Source organism: Chelonus insularis, unplaced genomic scaffold (genome assembly GCF_013357705.1).
Source record: "Chelonus insularis isolate UGA/USDA-ARS -01 unplaced genomic scaffold, ASM1335770v1 contig_8_pilon, whole genome shotgun sequence".
Lineage (NCBI taxonomy): Eukaryota > Metazoa > Arthropoda > Insecta > Hymenoptera > Braconidae > Chelonus > Chelonus insularis.
Window position 1 is genome coordinate 399,284 of NW_023276778.1, and position 18,044 is coordinate 417,327.

Below are 18,044 nucleotides of genomic sequence, written 5' to 3' on the forward strand. Positions count from 1 at the left end.
TCCCTACAATCCATTAAAATTTAAACAGAAAAAATGAAATAATAATAGTTTTTGCAAGTAATATATATCATTGAATAACAAAATCGAGAATTAACCATACGGATTTATGTTGCAATGAATCAGATTACGATTTCGATTATGCATATGATTTTTTTTAGAGAAAGTAAAAAAAAAATTGAGTAATTTCCATGGATTTGCTTCGTCGCTAAAATAGTTGCTGCAAGGTTATAAAAAAAAATCGTGAATCATTTAATCCCTACGTAACTTCAACTCCTAAATGTTGTCTAGCGCAATTCTCGCCATCTTCCGAATTTTCAAAAATTTCAGGTAATAAGATGCGATTATTGAAACGAAATTAAAAAACTACGGTTTAGCATGATTTTCGTGGTAAATTAGTTTCGAGATATTAAATGGATGTCAGCACCATGATCTCAACTGACTTCAGTCATCCATGCTTAAATAATGCTTAACCCGTATGGAGAACTGATGATGTTCCAGATTTTAACGAGTAATTTGTGTATAAGTAATACATGTACTAATATGATGTAAAGGTAATGTCATCACAAAAAGTCCTAAAATCAGTGAACACCAATAATTTAAATCTAAGAATCAACATTATTTAAAATAAATTGTTAATTATTAATGAACTTACGTATTTTAAATATGTTCGAAATTTCATGCTTTCATGATTTATAGACTTTTTGTAGTTCTATCATTGTCATTATTTATGCTCGATGCACATTTTTGTACTGCTCAAAGAAATGGGGCTGTTTCTGATGAGATCTTACGATTTTTTGTTCATGTAAACTAGAGAAGAATATTGAAGAAACATAAATTAATTTAGAAAATACTTAAGTCATTTGTTTATTCGTGCCTAAGTTAAAATGACTAGTTACCAACTTTACAATCTATGAGTGACGGAATTTCATAGCAATCAAAAACTCCATTCACTAACTCGATTAAAAAACGTATCATTGGTCCATGAATAAACTCTCATTCGATTTTTCTGTACCGCACATATACGTCACCAAATCTGCGTATCCAAGCATGTAATATGAAATTAACGAAGAACAGAAAATTTTTTTTTTCTTATTTCTTAAGGGAAATAGAATGTGTTTATAATATTAATAAGCAAAAATCTCCGGGGTTCCATGATCTCTATAAACGAGAGAGTGAAACATTGGTCCAGCACTGACCGGGTGCATCTCCAAGTGGCGGATAGGAGCATTGTCCGGGTAGTACCGAGTGGAGGCCTCGGGGGCCACGAGGTTTACCGAGTGCAAACACGAGAGAAGCTGCTAGCGAGTGCAGCTTAGGTGCGTATGCACTTTAAGAGGTACCGTTGACCAAGTCCCTAAGTCAAGGTGTAAGTCATCGTGCTGAAGACTGAACGACACTGAAACACTGTGTCGCAAACGATGCCCTTGGGGTACCAGACGACCCTCCATTGTACCTAGCCTTAACTGTGCAAGAGGCTCTGCATAGGTGGACCTTTATTTCCTTAATACTCGTGGGATTCGGATAGACGATTTAGTTGACATTCGGAGCAGTGGGGGTCCTGGTTTTTCTAACGAAGAGACAGGACTTGGTGAAGCCGCGGCAGGACGGACCAGCAAGGGCGGCGAGGCGCAAAAGGAGCTGCCTTGTAAGGAACGACCTGTTCCCGGCGAGGAAAATCAGGAGAAGAAATTCGATAAACCTAATTCACCTTTAGGCCTCAATAAGAAAAAACTTCGCGGGACAAAGGAGAAGACAATGAGGAAGGTGAAGCTGCTCGAACTGGAAAAATCCAGGGCTAGCACACCCAGAGCGAAGGCAAGGCAATTTCCAGTGGAACCGGGACTGACTTTAAGGTTGATACCGGGGCTACTAGCTCCAGCAAGTCAGGGTCCTCTACTGAAGCCACGGGTAACACCAAAAGGCAAAGGTCAGAGGATTGCACCCCCCCCCTCCTTCCCTGGCGTGAAATGTCGAGCAAAGAAGGCTCGCATAGCATCTAGACTCAGCAGCTTCGCTGAAGAGGCTGCGGAGGGCAAGTGGGTGGCCATCGTACTGGACATTTACCCTTCTGTGACCCTCAGTAAGCAGCAAGGAGAACTAATGCCAGTGCCGGAACTCCTTCGGGCCCTGAACGATGCCATCAAAAATGACACTTTTCTGAGATTTGAGGAACATAACCTCAACAGAGGGCTCTTGTGGACTATCTTCATGAACGAGCAGCCACTTGGCTCAAGGAGATAGTCCCCTCCATAAAGGTCTTGGAAGGAGTAAGCCTTGAGGTTTTAGTCGTTAGTGTGGACGACGAGTCGCTGAAGCTCTTAAAAAGGTTGGAAATAAGTCTTTACTGTGGACTAGGCTGAGTTCGTTTTCACGAGACGCCAAAAGCTGCGGAGGGGAAACAGGTCACACATGAATAGAGATAATTACCGGTGGCAGGGACTTCCAAAGTGGTACCTCCTTCGAAAGGAAAGAGGAGGCATACGGTAACCCTCTTACGGAGGAGGGCGTAAGAGAGGACGGTGACTCGGCTGGCCCATCTACGCACGAATAACAGCTTCCATATACTTCCGCATCCCACATCCTGTCCTCAACACGTGAAATCAAACAGCGCTGAGATCCCTGTGATATCGGGGCAGTTAAAGGTTTCGCAGATTAATTTGCATTACTGCTACCTAGTCGCGGCACTATATTGTCGTGATCTAGCGGTGAAGCACACAGATGTTTCCCTGATCCAAGAATCTTATTGTAGGGAAGGAGAGCTTCTATGAACTGTAAAGGTGATAGGGACCCCAGAGTGATATATGGGCCGAAGTGACATTAACGAGGGAGGGGCTAGCTTACTGGAATACCTCACAACCTGGAAGTCCTGAACAGAGGATGTGAACCTACATTTGTCACCTCGATCAGGCAGGAGGTCATCGACATAACTGTTTTTACGGCGAAAATTTATGATTTCGTCAGGAGGGTTGAGGTGGACGAAAAGGAAACTCTATTGGACCACCGACGCATTGACTTCACTCTGGCGAGGGAGGTGAGCAACGTGGAACCGCAAGTCCGAAGGGACCCAAGGGGTACCGACTGAGGCCTGTTTAGGCAGAAACTGGGAAGACTCATGGAAAATGAAATGAAAAAAAAATTTTTTTTTAAAACTTACATTGTTATTGAGGATTAATTTTGACTAATTAAAATTATAATTACATTCAATTTCACTGAACAGAAAAGAAAAAAAAATTGGCTGAGACTGGGATTGAAACATGCTCTGCAAAAAGTCTAATGCTTTAACTACGAAGCCAATATTCTTTTAATTAAATACTCATGTTTATCAATCGTCAATTACATGTTTGATTCTATTCTCAAAAATTTTTCTTTTCTAAGTCAATCATAAGTATTAGTGTAATTCTGTATCAACAGAAACATTCATCAGTTCATTCTGCAATTAAATCAATAAAATTTTTGAGAGAATTCATAGTAATTTCAAGTATTCAAATAAAATTCATTTTGCATTGCATTGATAGGCTAACGCCACGTGCACAATCATATCTTTTCTTAACTTAAGAAGCGTGTTAAGCTCGTGTGGGAGGTCAATAATACCGAACACACCAAGTTCAGTATTTTACGGACATTCAAGTTAACATTCAGTGATTACAAGTAACATTCAGTTAATTCTAGAGACATTCGTCCATTTATCCAGTGAAATAACAAGTAGTACAGTGTACATTGTTCATTGTTAGTGCTAAAATAAAGATTATACATTTTTATGAACTTGACGACCTTTTTAGCTCTGTTCCGGCACAATCATCCCTATCCTTAAACGGTTAGGTTAATTTAACTTCCAACCTTTCGTCAACAACATGGTTGAATACGCCGATTTTGAATTGAGCTTGTTTTATAACGTTCATAACTAATGGAAGTAATAATAATACAGGCCTACAAAAAAAGTATCCTGCGTGAAAGATTAAACCACCTGAACTTTATGTTTTAAGGGTCGCTGAGTTTGAATATGATGCGAGAATCACAGAGTTGGTACGTGTTTTCACAGAAATCAGCGATAATGTTGAAAATTCATGTTTTTTGTATAATATGGTTTGTGTAGTTAAAAAAAATGCGAAATCTTAATGTGCAATGAAAGCAATTATACAAAAAATATCTCGCTAAATTGATATAGTCTTTACTTAGAGTTAGAATTACCAATTGATTTCATATTTTCTCATCATAGAGGAAAAATGCTGAAAATATCGGATATTTGTCATTACACAGTATACGATCGTTGAAAACGCAAAAATACCAGTTTTTGTAGAAAAAATTATTCAGAATATGTGTTTCTAGATCTGCTTAATTTATATTTAAAGTCAAAATTTGCTTTCGGTAAACCTAGACTTATGACTAGATTATTTACTTTTATCTGTGAGTATGAACTCATATATCGAAGTACTCGTTTATTTAGTATATCTATAAAATGGATCATGTGCAGCTGATAAAACTGGACTTCTTCTTTAGAAGAACAATTTTCGCTCTTGTTACGCAACGCTACTCCATTTTTTGACTCATTTAATGATTTGGCAAATTTCGTATAATAGAATGATTTCTTATTGTAATCTGAAGTTACAAAATTGCTGCTACTTCGAAAGATGTTAAAGTGACGGCAATTGCCCTGTAAATGGATGTGTAAAATGATTTACTTACCAGTCTTCCGAGGTACCGATGCCAGTGGAAGCGCAATGCTTGCAGGCAGGTGTTAGGATGTGGGAATGATGCCGTAATGTGTTCGACGACGGGTTGATATTATCCCTGTCAGAGTCGAAAAGCCCTTACACTTAGGCCTATGGAGGTATAAGGGTTATCCTCCCTGGGACGGTTGGCTAACCTGTGATTGGACAAGGATTCCTAACGTGCGGGATTTTGTATATCATTGTGGCTTTTTTCAATAAAACTTCTACTTCTCCGCAAACTTAGAAATCCTTATCTCTGCATCACAAGGTATTAATTTAGCAAAAGTACCACAATCGTATATCCTTAAGCTTTATGCATAACTAAAGCATCTATTGTTCTCAAAAGCAAAAAGCCTGCTCAGTTAAATAAAGAAGATCCTAGTAGCTCAGCACAAATATTAAATGAAGTTATTTCAGCAGTAATTCAATTGTCAACAGATGATAATTTAGATAAACAAGAAGATTTAAATACTAAAACAAACGAGTACTATCAAGATGATGAAGAATATGATCCATTTAACCAGAGCAAATCGGTCCGTTTATAGTGATAGAAAGAATTGAATGATCTAGTTAGGAGTTTAGGTTTATCGAAAGACGCGTCTGAACTATTACCACCAGATTTGAAAAAAATCAATATGCTAGAAAAAAAACTAAAGCTAGCTTTTATCGAATAAAAGAACAGTTTCGAAAATTTTTTAAACAAGATAACTTGGTAAACTGTTTTAACGTTAGAGGATTAGTAGATTAATTAAAACCAAATTGATACAAAGATTAAGATTGGAGGTTGTTCATTGATTCTTTTACACAAAGTATGAAGGTCGTATTACTTCATAATTCAAACAAATTTGCACCAGTATCTATTACTCACTCTGTTAGTTTAAAAGTAGAATATTCCAATCAGAAAATTGTTTTAAAAAAAATAAAGTACGCAGAATATAACTGGAAAATTTGTGATGATCTCAAGACTATATCCATGTTATTGGGTCAACAATCAAGATATACGAAGTATTCTCATTTTCTGTATTTATGAGATAGCAGAAATAGAGAAAATCACTATAAAAAATTGAATGGCCTAAACGGAAACAATTGGAACCCGGGTCTCAAAACATACTGTACTAACTATTAGTAGAACCTACAAAAGTCTTTCTTCCGCCTCTTCATATTGAACTTGATTTAATGAAGCAGTTTGTAAAGGCATTGAACAAGAAAGAAGCATGTTTCCAATTATTGAAGTGTAAATTCCTTCATATATCGGATGGGAAATTGAGAGGAAAAATTTTCTTTCCAATGGACCTCAAAAACGTTCTTTTCTTAAGGATAAAAACTTTGTTAATGCAATAAATGATGATATGAAATCTGCTTGGCTAAGTTTCAGAATATAAAAATTTTTAGGCAATAATAAGAGTCATGATTACAAAGTCATTGTGGATAAACTAGTTAAAGGCTATAAAAAATTAGAAGGTTCAATAAATCTTTAGTTACATTTTGTTCATTTACATTTAGATTACTTTACCCCTCATCTTGGCAATTTCAGTGAAGAACGAAGTAAATCATGTAAAAAGAACGTCTGATTCTAAGAAAACGCGAAAACAAAGAATAACTTATCATAGTTCAGAAACTAATTATACTCAAATAGAATTGGAAGTTCTAAGGTTTAGCATATTTTTTTAAAGCACAACAACTGGAGCTTTTGCGTTTTCAACGATCGTATACTCGTATGATGAGAAAATATGAAATCAACTGGTAATTCTAACTCTAAGTAAAGACTATATCAATTTAGCGAGATATTTTTTGTATAATTGCTTTCATTGCACATTAGGATTTCGCATTTTTTTTAACTACACAAACCATATTATACAAAAAACTTGAATTTTCAACATTATCGCTGATTTCTGTAAAAACACGAACCAACTCCGTGATTCTCACACCATATTCGGACTCCGCGACCCTTAAAACATAACGCTCAGGTTCAAAATTTAATGAGTCTTATTATTTTCATTTACATTAACTGCAATAGTCACCGAAGTGTAGAGCATTGTAATGTAAAGTACTCCATTTACATGGTATACATGTATTACTCGCACATATACATACACCAATTACCCATCGAAATGCAGGGCTCTATCAGTTTTGTATGCGGATTAAGCATTTTTCGAATGTGGTAGACTGCGGTCAACTGTGATCACGGCGCTGCTATCTGTTGAACTTCTGTGAACGAATTTCCTTTGAAAATCATTTCAAATCGTAGGTTTCTAATATTTTTTTTGTAATTATTCAAGTTTTTTATCTGACATTATTTAATTTAATGCTAAGGAATGTTGCTAAGAGTACGTTAGAAGACATTTAGGAGCTGGAATTGGATAAAACTAAATAATTAACGATTTATTTTCATAACCTTGTCGGAGCCATCTTGGCGTTGAAGCGCGGCAAATTAATTCATAGTTTTTCAGTTATCTTTTTAACGTTTTCAATAAAAAAAATCAATTAAATAATTAAAATTGCGATCTAGCATACTGCATTATAGAATAAGTTTTAATTTGGAACCAAATTTTTACATGAAAACATCAATTCGCAAAAAAACAAGGAATTTACGATCATATGTACTTAGATAGGGAAAATCGGCCGCTCCGTGACTTCAGCCCAGCCTCAAGGCTAGACTTTACTTAAAGTTTTTGTCCTATTAGCTATAGCAGAAAGCACCTCAAAAAAGGTACGACGAAATAAATTTTAATTACTGCGTTTTATTATGTAAAATTATTTTATTCATAATACAAAACGTAGCAAGAATGTCGGCGGATAACTTTTTCCAGCGAAAAGGAGTCAAAAACAGATAATGTAATAAATAGCAAATCGATCACGAGACACGTTCATTTTAGCAGTATGAATGGTAGTGACAAAGGCACAGCCATGTCTCTATTCTGCTTAGATCACTATCTTCGATTTTATGCTTTTTAAAATTGAAATTTCTCTGCGATTATGACATAAACTTTATAGAAAAATCTTTGAAAACCTCATTGATCAGCAACGATGCGAAATGCCGATTACTATTGTGTCCTGAAGATCATTTATTTACGACAATAAAAATGAGTCACGTTCCGTGGACGACAATTTGAGTAAAAAGAATTTGTTTCCAAACGTTCGACTTTTTTTTATAAAGTTAGTACTACTATGAAGTTGCTGCCTAATTATAGTCATTTCCACATATGGAAATAGTTAAGCAAGTGGAATACAAAGTAATTACTGAGGCGCTAAATTATAAATGTAAATAATTTTTTGTATAAAAAATCGCGATATCCTGAGAACGGTCAAAGATGAAGCAAAAGTAATAAAATTTTTAAAAGTGTATCTATGAGGGGCTACACTATGTAGCTGAAAACTTATTACTTGATAAAACGAATGTTTTGAATTAATTCGTCACTAAATAATTAACTCTCTAACCGTTTATTTCAGATTTCTTCTTCTTTTGTCAGTTATTTACAATGTTTATGGCTGTGTTCATGTATCGACGTATTGACAGTTCGTGCATTCATTATTATAAAATCTAGTCGACTAAATTTATTTATTGTAATTTTTTTATTTATCGTACAAAAAGTCGTAAAATCTTATCAAAAGTGATGCCAAGTTTTTAAAAGATAAATTACAACTAAAATTACTAAATTTGTTTCGATTTGATCGTTTTTTTAATTTTAAGTTCTGACTTGATTCATGTTTATTTGTTGATATTTATGTGAAAGCCTCTTTCAAAAAAATTGTTTTTCTATCCAAAATTATCTTTATTATATATTATTAAGTACATGATTTTTCTAAGAATAAATAATCCACTGAATTCTAATAAACATAATATATTTAGGAATTGAAATCCTTGGCTGTGAATGATTTGAGAACTTTATCTCGTAAGGCTATTTTTGATGAGAATACCTTCCTTTGACAAAAGAACTTAAACCCAACTGATTTAATACCGAAACAGATTTTTTAAGTTAGCCTAAGAGTAGAGAAAATTTTAAGATTCGGAATGAAAGGCACAAAAATCGTATTGATATTGAATTAAATCCAAATAGACTGTAAAAATTGATTCCATACTTAATATACATCGTCCCTCATTCACATTTGCATGTGGCCAATATATTTTGCAATAACTGAAGGAAATTTTCAAAAAAATCACAATTTTTAAACAAATGCATTGTGCTATTATATATTGTACTCACAGTTTCTTTAAGGGACGATGTTCATACTAAAATAAAAGATCAGTTTGTGTAGTATATATGAAATGTTACGAATGTGTAGTATAGAAGAAGTCACTAATAAAATAAGAACCTGGAAGGACTTTGCTGCCGGGTTTCGGTTGAAGATCTCTTGCACGAATGACTTCAACTTCTAAATAACCTTTTTTGTGACTTAGAGCTAACTGTATATCTCCAAGTGAAGGAGCTCCAAGTACTTGTCTTCCAACCAACTGACCTGGTCCAAGGCCGTCAATGAACTCACTAAGTTGACCACCTTCTCCTGTCGATCTCAAACATGGAGACCAACTGCTGTTTTCAAAAAGAATATTATTAATAATGTTATTTTTGATATTATTATTTATTTTTCTTTATGAAATAATCAAGAATAAAATCAAATATTTTGTCAACATACATTCAAGTGTATAAAAACCTACATTGTGTTAATTTAAATCACTGTGAACAGTAATTTAGATTACTTTCTATAAAAATTAAAATAAACAGTTTTTCAACAAACAATATTAAGGACACGTTTTCTATAAATAATTAGACCTTCGACGAAAGCTTTTAAAAGAAAGAAAAAAATGATACGTTTTTGAAACATAAGCAATCAAAACTCATGTCAAGTGTTCCGTGATGGAAGAAGATGCTTTGAAAACTTTTCAACTAAAATTTTTTAGAGTACATTTCATAGTGTAAATAAAATGTAACAGATACATTCTAAGTTAGAGATGCTGTAATACATTTCAAATCATACAAAGCTTGTTTACCATACATGCAATCATGCTAAAAGCGAATTCATTCTTTTATAAATCTTAAATTGGTTAAATTTAGTGATTATTCAACGATAAAAATAAAAAAAAAATGATTTTTAAGATGTAATAAACTGAAAAAAATAATGTGAGACTTCATACTATAGTGTTGTATTATAAACATTTAAAATAGTTACAAGTATATCGTGAAATATATAACTTTAACATCCGGTATATGTCAAACATAGTGTCATTAAATGAAAACTTAGAATTTTTTATTTATGGTGACCATCTCAAAAATAGTAATCAAAGCATGAGTATTAAATGATGATCATTTTAGAATAAAAAGTTTCATGTGGAAAATGATGGAAAATCTGTATTTGGAATTTTAAGATTAGAGATTGACAAGCAATAATAAATGAAAATTTTGTAACTTTAAAATGCTATAACATTTGATGATAGCAGGTGCTGTCGCAACTGACACCAAAAGTTAAAAGTTCGAGTACACATAGCTTCATTAATACCTTCCCTATATCATAAGAGCAATTACGGACCACGGGAATAATTTTTTTTTATATTGAACGTCCAATCTCGAATGTTTAAATTCTAGGTTAGAATCAAAAACTTATAAAAGTCGTGATTATATTCCCCATATGATGTATTAGGATGTGAAATAATTTTTTCATTGCTCGAAATGTAAAAAGATCTGTTACAAACAGAAACTAGAGGCCTAGGTATGACAGGTTTATCCAAACTGCCAACTTTCCATTCAATATCCTTGATAAGTAAAAACTATTTTATGATCTATGTGACAATTCAAATAATAAATAATTTAAATAAAAATGGTATCAGTATATTTTGTCGTTGTTATCTGTAGAATAGAATGAGTTTGAAGATAATATCTTGCTTAGTTATCAAGATACTGATAAAAAAATTGATTTGCAATCCTCTTTTCTCATTATTACTTTTTTCGTGATAAAACAAAAACTGGTAGTTCAATTTCAATAAATACTTTATTAATACATCTTTCAAATGGAACTAATATTTTGCTTGGTTTTTGAATTATCATACAAACAAGCAAACAAACCTTGATATCTCTCTGATAATAAAAAAAAATTATTTTGCATCTTAAAACATTATATTTTTAATATGATTTTAAATTTTATAATTCTTTTTAGCTCAGCCCGAGCTTAAAAAATGAAAGATTAGAAACTCAGTATAAATAAGAATCATTCCGGTGGTTAAGAATTACTTATATGATACAGATAGGTCATTAATGGAGCCAAATGTCTAAAAGACCTCGGGAACACATTTCTGAAAAGACAGCACTACTCAAAATTCTTAAGTAAGTGCTGTAGAAACTTTCTAAGATTCTATTTTTTTCCTGCACAACCTTTTCCTCTAATCAAAGATGGAGTCACTAGCTAGTGATTCACTAAGCAAATCCTTAGTTATAACATGTCAATTTGGAGCATTCCTCACCTATGAGATAAGAGTTAATAACCAATTAGAATTTGGGGAGTCGTAGTTGTTTTATTTACTTATTGTCTTAATATTACTTGAATATCATAAATATAGAGTCTATGAGGTTTCGAGGTCTACAAAGATTATTATTGAGGGTATTGCAGTGTCGTTAACTAATTATTTTCAGAAATTACAATAGATTTTCTTTCTGAGACTGACCGTCATAAGTATGTGAGATGATCATCTTGCATGAAAGCACGGTCATGGTGCAATTGAATAAGAGGGAGACAATATTCTATGAGTTAACAATAAAGTAGCAATATTGACAATATTAGTTTTAATTGTAATAAAGTGATTTTTCCATGATATTAATCAAGTGATTATTTTTCCATTTCTCCTCACCAGTTCAGAACCCTAAATTTTTAAATTTTCTATCCAGTCTTTACGTCACACTCCATTCGAAAGATTTACCATGATTCATGTGTGTTTTCAATAAAGAAATTACACAAGTACGTATTCAGATAGTAATAACAAAAAGTATGTTATATACCTTCTGTCGATATTATTGTGTAAAAAAACTCGAATGTTTTGTGAGAACTTACTTCCCGTTTTCGTATAAGAAATCCTGATGAATAATCTGTGAATGACATTCTTTCTTTGAATCCAGCAATAAACAAATTAGTCCAGTGCATTCAGCGATTTGACTTTAAAAAAATGGAAATGGCTAAAAAATTGAGGAATTATTTAGGAAGTGACCAAAAACGGAGCTTCTTGGGGAAAAGCACTCCAATCCCGAAAAGAGTAGAAACAACCCCTTGGAAATTTGTTTTTTAAATATTTCGAGAACTATTAGGATGGGTATATCTGAAAATTCTACACCGAAAAGTACCTGCTATCGTGCATTAATTATAGAATAAGAATAAAAATTTTTTGGCTACATATTCTTGTAGAGGATGATAGAGAGAGTATTTGTGCAAATTTTTATTACTCAGAAACAATAATTACTATTGTTTATCGAGTGTCAAAGTTTGGCAAATAGCGTTTTTCCACCTTTCACCGCTTACGTAGGGAGAACGGTAGGAGATATAAAAAAAAAGTCTGCGAGAGCACCTGTCTATCGTGGACCGATAAAAATGAACAGCGCCGCGAAGGCGCGCTGAAAATCGAGCATTTCGGGCGCTCCGACAAAATATGCCGGTGAGCACGTTTTTAATTAACATAAAAAAAAACAAATATTTCCAATATCTAAAAAAATCTGGAAAAATTCTGGAATGTTTAGAATCGTTTTCTGAACATTTTCCAATTAAAATTGAAAAAAAAAAGAATTTTTCGATTTTTTATAGTATCTGGAGCGTCTTTTTTTTTAAATTTTTTTCGTGAACTTTGCACCTTTATAATTTCTTTGTTTATGAGCACATTTTATAGCCAATTTAAGAGCAGATAGAATTTTTCCTGCTCTATAAAATGGCTATCTCATTTTTTAAAAAAAGTCTTTTTTAGTACTGAACAAATTCAAATGTTGTTTTTGGATTTTTTCACCCTCATTTTGGGGGTGAAGTCATTTTTAATTGTTTATGAAAAAAAAGGTTTCCATAACAATCATGGTTATTGGAAAATTCATTTTTCATACTGAACGATGCATTTTCAAATGATGCATCCCGAAAAATTATAATCTTGTTTTTCAATTGTTTTTTAAACAATTTTTTTTACTTCATATATTTTTTCTAAGTTACTCCATTATTATTGCAAACTAGCTGTCACTTATTTATGTTCTCAAACAAAATTTTATAATTACTTATTAGTAATTATAAAATATTTTTTTACATTTCTTTCATTATTTCGAATTTGTAAATTATTTTTTATAGTTTTTTATGAAAAAATAAATTTTACGCACTTTTCTCGTGCGATTTCTACACGTTTTAATTGTCAAGGGGCGGGCCTTCTAGTGCGGGAGGTCACTTAAACGATGACTGTTGCAACGTGTAGAATGAAATATTTGAAAAACTCAAATATACTCTAGATTGAGTAAAAATTGTTGAAAAAAGACGTACAATGTACCAAATCGCATGAGAAAAGTGCTTATTCTATAATTAATGCACGATGAATTCACACGGCTACTAGACTATAAGACGAATGTATGCATTCATTAAAAAAAAAAACCGAAGAAAATAATTCATTTTGAATATTGTTGATTTGTAGATTTAAATAATTGGCGTTTGATGATTTTAGGACTTTTTGTAATTTCATCATTGGGGTTATTTATGTTTGGCGCACATTTTTGTACAGCCCAGAAAGAGGGGGCTGTTTTTGATGAGATTTCACCATTTTTTGTACATATCAACTGGAAAGGAATATTAAAAAAAATAAATCTGTTAGTGAGAGAACTTCATAGCAATTAAAAACTCTGATCACCAACTTGATAAAAAAAAACGTATGATTGCTCCATGAATAAACTCTCATTTTACTCAATTTTTTCAATTTCGTATATTATGAATAAAGCAATGATAATACTTCATAGTATGCTTAATCGAAAGTCAACGAGCGCTTCGCGATCAAATTCTTAATTTCAGCCCATGTTTATGTTATAATAAGAAAAAAATTGTAAATTAAAAAATCATAACCTGCAAAAATCATCTTATAATTTGTATAAAGACACGGTAGTGCCTCGTCGTGACATAAGGGCTAAATGGCGGCAATTTATGTTTGGCGCACAAGACACTACCGTATCTCTTGATGTAGGAAAATAAAAAAAAATAAATGAAAGTAATAAATAAAATGTAATAATATATTTTTAAGGGTAAAAAAGTTTTCAGAAAAAATCACCAAGTGTTAACGATTACTTGGTGTATTAACTTATTTTAAAAAATATATTCCGTAAGTTATATTATTTATAATAAAAAAAATGTTCGAAAAACAATGTAAATAGAAATTTATGAATTTTTAAATAATGTGATCGAGAAAAGCACTTAAAATTATCCAGAAATACTCAGTTTGAAATTCATAAATTTTATAAATAATATTTTTTTTATAAATAATTAAAAAGTAAAGTTACGATGAAGTTGAAAGGAAAATAAAAGAAAGAATGTATTACAGAACTTATCAAATAATATGTACATTCAAACAAATTTTATGAAATTGTTTTTTTCAGCAATTGTTTATAAAAATTGTTTATAAATATTGCTGAAAAAGAATCTAAAAAATTTTTTTATCTTCTCCAAATGGAGTTAGAACAGTTTGCTGCTGATAATTTTTCAAAGTATTAATATTTTCAGCCTTTTCAGAAAAAAGAGAAAAAAAGACGTTTACGACGGTATAAAAAATCGAAAAAATTAATTATTTTCAAAATTCCAACGGCGAAAACGATTCTGAACATCCCATAATTTTTTCAAATAATTAATTAAAAAGGCGCTCCACGGCACATGGAAAATTCAATTCTGTACAAAAAGGTATCTACATTTTTTTTCGAAAAAACGAACGGTTCACGCTGTGTAAGCAGTGAAAGGTCAAAAAATGCACTTTGCCAAATTCTAATTATTGAAAAATAATACTAAAAATCATTTCCAAACAATGACATTTGGCACAAATGCTCTTCTCATTAACCTCTATGAAAAACCGCTATCAAAAAACTTTTTTAACCCTTCTAAAATTAATGCAAAGGGAATTCGCACTGCTCTTGGACTACATTGAGAAAAAAATTTACTTCATACAAAAAATATTTCATTCGACTATTAACATCGAAATTTCAAATAGTCGCAAAAAATATTTCTTCGAAATTATGAATATTTGATTGAAATCATTTTATTTACTCAAATGAATAAAATGTCATTTGTTTTCATTCTTGTCGTAACCTTGAAAATTTGTTTTCGAACTTGTCGCAACATTGAAACAAAAGACAAAATATATTTTTGATAACACTACTATTAGTCTGAATAAAATATTATCTTGAGAATATTCGAAGTTTCTTTTATTGATTGAATAAAAAATTCTTTCATTTAACGAAATTTTTTTCTCAGTGTACTAATGCAGTATCCCACTTTACGTAGACAAATGGTATTCACATGGGCCAAGTCGTGAAATTAAGCAAATTAAGATTAAAAAATTGAAACTGTTAAATTAATATGGTTGGGATAAATATATGTTAATTTTCATTCAAATGACATGTCTTTCTACTATCAATGTTTAAATTTTACTTACAACTAGGTAATTTTGGTAACAATCGATACAAATTTTAACTATTTTCTGAACTCTTGCGAAATTCTTCTGGTATTCCTACAAAACTTTAGAAATATTTCTCTGCATATTTCTAGTAAAACTTTTTTTGAACGGTACTATATGAAAAAAAAATATTAATTTTAAATAGAATTGATATTTTATATTTATACTTATTTTTTTGACATTTAATATGGATATGTTAACCTTATGAGTATGAAAATTGTGCGTCGGGAGTACTCCTACTGAAAATAAATCGTAAAAGAAACTGTCTTATGCGCAAATTTCATCAAATACGATTCTTAAGTAAAATTAGTTTTATATTTCTTCCAATAATGTTATTTCTTATGTTATTATTATCGTCATAAATATTCACATTTACAAAAAGTCCTCTCATCCAGTTGGTAAGAGCCCTATTTTGAAAGTGCAAGATAAAAAGCTCCATTTTGTATTATGGTTGTAAAGAAAGAAGCAAAATGAAACGTCAATCATCAAATCAAGAAAGACTGAGAATAGTCCACAAAGCAATCACATATTGGTGTATGAGAATACATGAAAATTATCTTAGTTAAGTAAGATAATATAGGATTCAATATCACACTTTTAGAATTTTTATGTCGTGTATAAATTGTAATAACGCCGATATAGGGCAATGTCATCCTGAGTATACGTATAGTTGTGAAAGTTGATTAAAAAATTAGGATATTTTATATTAATTCTTGTAATATTACAGCAATAAATGATGGAATTATCGATAGTTACACTGAGAAAATTTTTCTTGAAAATTAAATATCATGTGTAGATAAAATTTACCAAGCATGTTTAGTGAAATCTCCCCAAAAAAAAGAACCTCTAATTTTCCGACGACATATGCCTACGATTCGGATAACTATCAATGAACACGTAAGCGTAATCTTGTTTCTACACGCAGAGAAATGTATAGTAAAATTCAGGGTAATTTTTAGTATACATTTCTCTGCGTGTACTCGAGAAAATCCCATACAGTTATAAAACTGGCCTCAACTCCCATAATCGACAAAAAAAATCATTCTCACTAAATTAGTGATGAAAGCACAAGTAATAGTGTTTCTGACAGCGAATAATTTTCTAAGATACATAAGATGTGTAAAAAAAAAAATCTACAGTAGAAAATTTTACTAAAAATATCCTTAAAACATGTTTAAATTGAAACAAAAATTTTAAAGTAAAATTTACTATGAATTGCTTGGTAAAATTTACTCAAAAACCGACAATAAAGTAGCTTTATCCAACTGCTTGGTAAATTTTATCTACACATTATACTTAATTTTTTGAGAAAAATTTTTTCAGTGTACGTTAATTCATAACGGCAGATACATGTATTTAGGATCGATTACTTTTATACCACGAAATAATTAATATGATGGTAAAAGCTGTCCCTGAATGACTCAGTTATCTGAGAGTCGTTGCTTAGTTCCATAGGTGTATTTCCTATCTTCTTTTTTTAGTGTATGTTAATTTATATCCTCTCAGATTTAATTGATATTCAATGTGTATGCTTTTTCGTTGTCTGCAAATATGAAAAAGTCTTTTTAATGCTAATTAAATAAGTAGCAACATATTTGCACAGTTAATGGTGACATAGTGATACCTTTTTGAGTGCTAATTTAAAATAAATCAAACCAAACAAAAGACAATATCATATAGTAAAATAGTTATTAATGTCGGATAGAAGATAATTAAACAACAAATATATGGAAAATATGCATAACAGATAGATTAAAAGTAAGTGAAGAAAGGTAAAGAAAGAGATAGAGAATGAGAGGGATGCATTCATTTTATTAAATTGTTAATAACATGATCATTTGAAGGTTAAAATTATTTTGAATTCAAATATTTCAACTTATGTTTTATATCAATTTAAATTTAATTTTTGCAATTTGTCTTCAATATTGAAGACGTTACTTACGAGCTTGCTTCAGAACTAGAAATCGAGTTAAGTGATCCCGCCGTGTCACTGACAACAGACCCGATGTATTTGCATCCTCCGGAACGTTGATACATCGGCATCACCTCTTGCGAACGTTGAAAGCTATTCGGTGTGCTGTTCCGTTTCCGGCTGGCGAAGCCGGAGCTCCTTGAAGCCATGTTCACGCCAGTCATGGTGCATTCTGCGTTGTAAACCAAACAAGAAATACCTCGATTTTGACTATTCTTTAAAAATTTATCCATCTGTTAGATTCTGCACTTTTATCTTCAAATTCCATTTAAACTTGTCATAAATTTTCATAGAATTTATATCAATAGTCGTAATTGAATGTTATTATTTAATTTATAATCTGAGATATTTTTCTATTGTTCTTTAACTTCCTCCCATTCTCTATCCATATCAGCTATGAAATCTTTGGTAAAAATAATGAGTTTAAGATCACCTTGTGTCCTGACGATAAACCTCCCATTTATTAAACCCCGTAATATTTTCATCTCTTAGGTTTTGTTATTTATAACGAATTGTAATTGTTATAAATAATATACAATTGTTTCATGCCTTTAAATCATTTACAACAATATTTTATTGATATTCATCGAATATAATTATAGTAAGAACTATTCTATAACTTAAAAGCATTTTTAATTATTTATAACAAATTAAAATTATTATAAATGGTTCAGAATTGTTTAAAGTTATGTGAATTTACTAGCAACCATAT

At 31.6% G+C, this 18,044-nt stretch overlaps 1 protein-coding gene across 11 annotated transcripts in view; it reads right to left on the reverse strand.

Moving 5' to 3' along the window:
* Positions 1-18,044, reverse strand: part of Rim (Rab3 interacting molecule) — a 244,107-nt gene that overhangs the window by 46,506 nt on the left and 179,557 nt on the right. For 7 of the 11 annotated variants that reach the window (XM_035091932.1, XM_035091936.1, XM_035091933.1 and 4 more), the window contains 2 exons: positions 17,303-17,504; positions 9,024-9,241 (listed from right to left, as the gene is read on the reverse strand). In XM_035091932.1, the coding sequence (XP_034947823.1) occupies positions 9,024-9,241; positions 17,303-17,504 (420 nt within the window). Of the gene's footprint in view, positions 1-9,023; positions 9,242-17,302; positions 17,505-18,044 lie in introns of those variants that run through there. The other 4 variants (XM_035091938.1, XM_035091931.1, XM_035091930.1 and 1 more) reach the window with 3 other exon arrangements.